Source organism: Sander vitreus, chromosome 2, assembly GCF_031162955.1.
Source record: "Sander vitreus isolate 19-12246 chromosome 2, sanVit1, whole genome shotgun sequence".
NCBI classification, from domain to species: domain Eukaryota; kingdom Metazoa; phylum Chordata; class Actinopteri; order Perciformes; family Percidae; genus Sander; species Sander vitreus.
In genome coordinates, this window is record NC_135856.1 from 29,990,400 (window position 1) to 29,996,399 (window position 6,000).

General features: G+C 41.9%; 1 protein-coding gene across 2 annotated transcripts in view; it reads left to right on the top strand.

The window, feature by feature from the left end:
* LOC144527206 (protein AF-17-like) overlaps positions 1–5,516 on the top strand; it is a 28,558-nt gene extending 23,042 nt beyond the window's left edge. Inside the window, exons 16-20 of one of the 2 annotated variants that reach the window (XM_078265142.1) lie at positions 216–292; positions 588–958; positions 1,193–1,289; positions 2,381–2,587; positions 2,689–5,516. In XM_078265142.1, coding sequence (XP_078121268.1) covers positions 216–292; positions 588–958; positions 1,193–1,289; positions 2,381–2,587; positions 2,689–2,724 — 788 coding nt within the window. In that variant the 3' untranslated portion in view covers positions 2,725–5,516. The remainder of the gene's footprint in view (positions 1–215; positions 293–587; positions 959–1,192; positions 1,290–2,380; positions 2,588–2,688) is intronic. The other variant, XM_078265151.1, reaches the window with a different exon arrangement.
* Positions 5,517–6,000: the final 484 nt, after the last annotated feature.

Genomic DNA, 6,000 nt, shown 5'->3' on the forward strand with positions numbered 1-6,000 from the left:
ACTGACTGCTTGTCAGTGCCATAAATGAATTGGGCAGATTTACCATTAACTGAGGCCTGGCAGCACAAAATTAGGCATGAGTAGAGGCTGCAGGTCATTTTGACAATGGCCACGCACACAGAAAACATATACAAACACAAATAAAAACATGTTGGTTAGTGTAAACCTTTATTTTTGTAGTTTTCACCCTGTCTTTGTGCCTCTCTTTTCCTTAGACCCCCTGAGCACCAATAAGAGTCCCCTATCCAAAGGCTGCTTCCTGAATGACACCTCCTTTGTTACCTCGTCTGAGGTGAGATCCTGTAGATTCTTTCTTACCTTGAACACACCACACACACATGGGTCAAACAAGTAGACTTTTTGCATTTTAAACCTCTTTGTAAGAAGAAATGTGTGGGTTAAACCCTCAATACAGTGACGATAATGATAACATATGTCCGGTACCATCATTTTAAACACATTTACATTGACTGCTTTTTGTGCCAGTTTTTATTTCACTGTAAACGGAGGTGCAAAGGCACCGAATGCACATCAAAAGCAAGCTGCGGGCCGAAACGCTACAATGATTTTCCATGTCTTGGTCCCAGGAGCTCCACTCTGGTAGTCCGTCCCGCAGTAGCTCCTCCCTCTCCTTCCAGAGTACTCCTCCTCCTCAGCAGAGCCCCGCCTCCTTCGGCCAGCCCCTGCTGAACGGCCTGGGTCGAGGTATGGCCGACGGCTTGGGGACCCTCGGTCAGGCTGCCAGCTCCTCTCTGCCCGTGGTGAGCGGGCTCATGTCGTCCCTGGCAGGAAGTCCTCAGCTGAGCATGAACGGCGTGCTGGGCAGTCTGAACGGTGTGATCCAGTCTCCTGTGCAGAACGCCCCTCATCCCACACTCCCCGCTTTGCGCCCCCAGCCTCCACCGCTTAACCCCCAGGCGCTGGCACAGGGCTTTCAGTTTCCCAAGAGTGTGAGCCCGTACGTACCCACTTCTGTCTTTAAATCAGCTGAAGAAAGCTATCCACTCTGAAATGAATTGTTGTTTTGCTTAAAGGGCGTTGACCTTATGGTCAACGCCCTTTAAGCAAAACAACAACATAAGTCAGGCAGCTGACGGGTGCTACTTGAACCAGGGATAAGACTATAATTGTTTGGAGCATTGGTGCACAGTCTGGTGTGTAACGTGGGCCTGTGTCGTGGCTTGTGTTTCAGGTCTTCTCTCCTGTCAGAGCAGCAGAAGCAGCTTCTTCTCGAGCAGCAGCAACAGCAGCAGCTCCAGCAGTTCCTCACCTCACAGAACTTCACTCCTGTAATGACACGCACTTTTTCACACTTTTATATATTTCACAATGTACATTTTCTCATAGGATCTCCAAGATTTTTTTTTTTCTTTTGATACATTGGCTATGTAGAATTTTCTCTGTGACCATACTTTTAATTTACATACTACTTTGGAAAACAAAATGGCAATAGGCAGATTTTGCTCTTCTTCTGACAGAGCCAGGCTATCCGTTTCCCCCTTCTTTCAGTCAATATGCTAAGCTAACTGTGTGCTAATCCAAACTACAACAGTCTGCAGCAGCTTGTGACTAACTGGCTGCTGGGGTTATGAGTCACTGTGTGACTCCGTTTCAACAACAGGAAACCAGCCACCATGAGTGCTCCTATTTGACTTGCAAACTGGTAAAATGCAGACTGAGTTTGGAGCCAATCAGAAACTGTGGACATCTGGTAAATGCAGAGTGAGAAGGGGACAACATGGATGACCCGAGGAAAGATGCTTTCAGAGCAGAGCTTTGTTATTGTAGGGCTCTCACAAACATGTTAATGTCGAGGAGAAGAAACAACTGAAAGGTTGCTTTTCATTTATTTATTTATATTATTTTGTTTCTATTTATTTTGGGCCTGTGTGTAATGTATGTAATAACTAACAACAGAGAGAGAAAAATGTAAGTTCCCCTTGCGGGATAGTGAAAGTATGTCTTAATCTTTCATTTTAGTAATTAAGATTCAGTGTTTCCAGTTTCAGTTTCAGTCCCAGACTGATGGCAGCATTAATGTAGAGCCACATAGTTTCTGTGATAACAGAATCAAGAACAATAAGATTCCATAGAGCCCTACATAAGACTATGAGATTTGAAAATATGACTACGTCTAAGTTTCCAATCGAGCCGCCCCACTGTAACTTAAAAAAAACTTAATTCCCAGTGGCTTAGGCTTATTATTGGTTAGGCCCGGTGGGTCACCAGGCTTGCAATACCCTGGGGGAAACCCTGAGATGACTTAAGCGTACAGATTTAACGTTAGTTTGCGGCGCAAACATGGCAACTTACTCAAATGTAAAACCTTTTCCCAGTTGACAGGTGTCCTAAGTGTCTCCTTTTTCTCCCCCTCCTCCAGGAGCAGCAGGTGATGGTGTGCCAGATGCTGCAGAGACAGAGGGAGCTGCAGCGCCTCACGCTGACTGGCGCACTCGCCTCCAGCCCAAACTCCCCCCTGATCGCCCAGTCCCCCAGCCTGCTGTCCTCAGCCACAGCCTCACCCCTGCAGGGCGGCCAGGGAGGCAGCCTCTTTGGCCTGCAGGACGCCGCTCACCACAAGCCCGGGGTGAGAGCAATACTTCAGGATTTCTCACAACGGTTGCATATGTTACAGGTTTCCCCTTTTTTTGAAATTTTTTAGAACCATTGTGTAAATTGTGCTTTCAGGCGGCAGGAGAGAAGGGCGGAGACAAGAACGGATGACGTTTCTTGATTACGCAGGAGCAGTTGAAATGAAGATATGGGGCATCGCAGCCCTACTTGAAGAACTGAGGTCAACTTCCATGCTCTTTGAACGTCTTTCCTTCTCTGTCATCTGTATCTCACACCCTCTTTTATGAATGTATAACAGGATGGACTTAAACGTCAAGATGAAGGTTTTCATGTTTTGAAATTCTTTTATTATATCAGAGGTTCTTCTCCTAGATTTTTGCGTAGGCAGCTTTCAGAGAGCATGAATACAGTGGTCTCTTCTTAAATTGCACTAATTTGTTAGCTAGACCAATGGGGCTGCTTATGATGGCAGAGCCAGAGTTCCTGCTCATCCCTGCAGGTGCTGCGTAGGCTTTTTGGGTTGAAGTGTGAACTCAAAAGGTCAGAGCGTCTCCACTCGCACTTCTCAAGCACTGACCGTTGATGATTTCCGCTTGAACCCGAGTTTCCCTTCAGTCAGTGAGAATCACAGACGTCTGCCACTTCTTTGCAACCTCAACTGTCTTCCTTGATATTTTGTCTTCCCTTTGTGTTCCCTCTCACCCAACGTCCATCCAGATATTCTATATGTTGCGGCCTCTCACAGGCACTTATGTAAAGAAAAAAAATATATTGTCATTTCCGATGTGTGGTTAGTGGCATTTCAACTTTAAGCTAGTTATTACCTCAGATCTTTCTGCCACCTATTTTCCTTTGGTGACATTTTGTGCTGACTCATTACCGCAATAGCCTTCACTGGATATAAATGCCCACCAAAAATCTTGATTTTATCTCTTAGGTATTAACTCATGTAAATGTACAAATGGCACAGAAGCCAGGTGTCCAAAATGGCGCCGTTGCCCACTAGAGAAGGGCACCAAACGTGAACGTATAGCGCCAGACTTAATTCCAAACCACCATGACAGTTTTCTAAAGACTTTTATATCCTTCCAGTTGCTATCGAGATTAAACAGACAAAACCAAACATTTGGAAACTGTAAGTACGAAAAGCATTGTTTTTTCCTAAACAAGTGTGCACTTTGCATGTTAGTAGCTAACAGAGCAAATTAGCCTTCGACACAGAACATTTATAAAGGACGCGCGGTACTTAATAGGCCACTAGGGACTGACAGGTTTTTGATTTATGTGAGTATTTTGCACTCCTCCTCCTGAAGTGGCAGGTTTTTATGTTACTTTCATAGATAGATATTCCTTTCATGTTCACCAACTAGTTGTTCTTTTAGCAATACTGGATAGATAATGCCTTAATGACGCTCGATTTACAGAGAAAACCACGAGCCCAGAGGCTCACTCTCTTACACTCTTTCTTTGGTAGTGTTTTTTTTATCTACATTAGTAAAGTGAAAGCACTCTTCCCAAACCCCTTTATACTTTTGATAGCTGACTGATGATTTCAAAAGTTGAAATGTGTGAATAACCGTATATGGTGGTAACTAAAGTGTCAAAATCATTTTTCTATTGTAATTTTTTTGTGTTCAGATGCAATGTTCTTTAGTTGTTTGTGCTTCAGAGAACTGAGAAACAAGAAAAGCCTGCACAGTGGAGTCATAGGAGACGGCCGGGGACGGCCACGATGTAAACTATTATTAATGTGCTGTCGCAGCGGTGTGTGATGCATAGTGTAGCTGTTATCAGACGGTGAAGGGCCAGTGTCGTTACTGTTAGCCTTCACTGCAGGGCTGTCTGAGCCCGGTTCATGACTTAAGCCAATGTAGAAATAAGCTTTGTCTTTCTTTCCACTCCACTTTCTCGTAAGATGCCTCTGTTTGGCTCAGTTTTACTAACAGTTATTCACAAAGTAAGGGATTATTTTATCATAGTTTCTCCTGTGTTCTTTAACAATATTGTCATAGGCCTTCTTTTTTTTTTTTTTTTTTTTATATTTTCTCACTTCTGTTCACAATCTTAAACATGAGCTCCCATACATGTGATATCTTGAGTGCTAGATGATTTTGTTAGCAGCTAATTTAGATGTCAAAGGAACTTCAAGCAGCTCACTAGTCTGTGATAAATACTGTAGCAATGACAGAAGGAGAATGTTGATGATGTTGATAAAGACATGAGCCAACACATTGACATGACTCCAAGTGGGAGGTCTGCAATTTACCAAGTATGTCCTTAGGAGTCGCCTCTCAGTTGAGGCAAAGTCCAGACACACAACCATGTCGTGGAGATTGACTGAAAAGTGGTGCGAAGGATTTCTGAAGCGGTTTCTTTTTCATGTTGCACTGGGGCGCTTTGGGCCCAATTGTAAAGCATTTTTTTTAAGTACCTTTTTTGAATTTTGTTGGAATACGAGTTGTATACTTTAATATGTTTGTGTAAAAACACATTCATTCTTTTAAGCTTTGAAGTTTGGGTAACCGAGATAATCCATGTTCTGAATGTCGTACTGTGTATCTTTTATGTATTTTAACATTTAAGCACCTGGCTCTGAATGAGGTTTGATGGAGAGCGAGTTACCTATTGGGATATGAATTGCATGAAATGCAGTGACGTGTCTCAAATGTGTTGCTAAATACCAAGTAAAAACTATGCATAATTTTAAATGCATTGTTCCCTGGAAGAAAAAAAAGAAGAAATTAAATGAAATGAGCACTGAATTTTAAAAAGGACACACATGTTGTCATTGTACAGTGTATTTGTTTGAGAGAATTGATCAAAACAAATTTGACAATATTCAGATTAAAAGCCCTGTAAAGTATTTTGATATTTTTGTGTGTAAAATTAAAAAAAAGGATGAATTAAGACAACATTTTTTGTCAATAAATGTATTTTACTGAGTTGTTTTACATGTTCTCTCTGGTGTTGAATGACTTACCTGTTATTAGTTTTTTGTACTTGAAGAGAGAGGAAAGACGACTGACTGACATAGCTAGCTTCGTCCTGACTTGGTTTCAGGTCAACTCAAATAGACATAACTTACACAGTTACTAATATTAGAAGCACATTTTCAATGTTAACAGCAGTTTAAGAAGTTGATTGTGTCCGTCTGTGAAGACAGACAGGCTGCAGCGTTGGTGTGGTTTTTGTTGCCATGTGCTGAAAGATGCAACACTGGAACTAGTGTTTGGGTACCTGAATGTAGGATTTAAAACCTTAATAAAAAAAACTATAAATGAATCAGAAAGAATAAAGAGATTTATGTAGATTTAAACTTTGCCGCTTCTGGCTTTAACAAGGTCTCATTCTCTAACAGATTTGTTCCTAAAAAAAGATATATATATATATATATATATATATATATATGCAGAAAGTTTTGAAAAA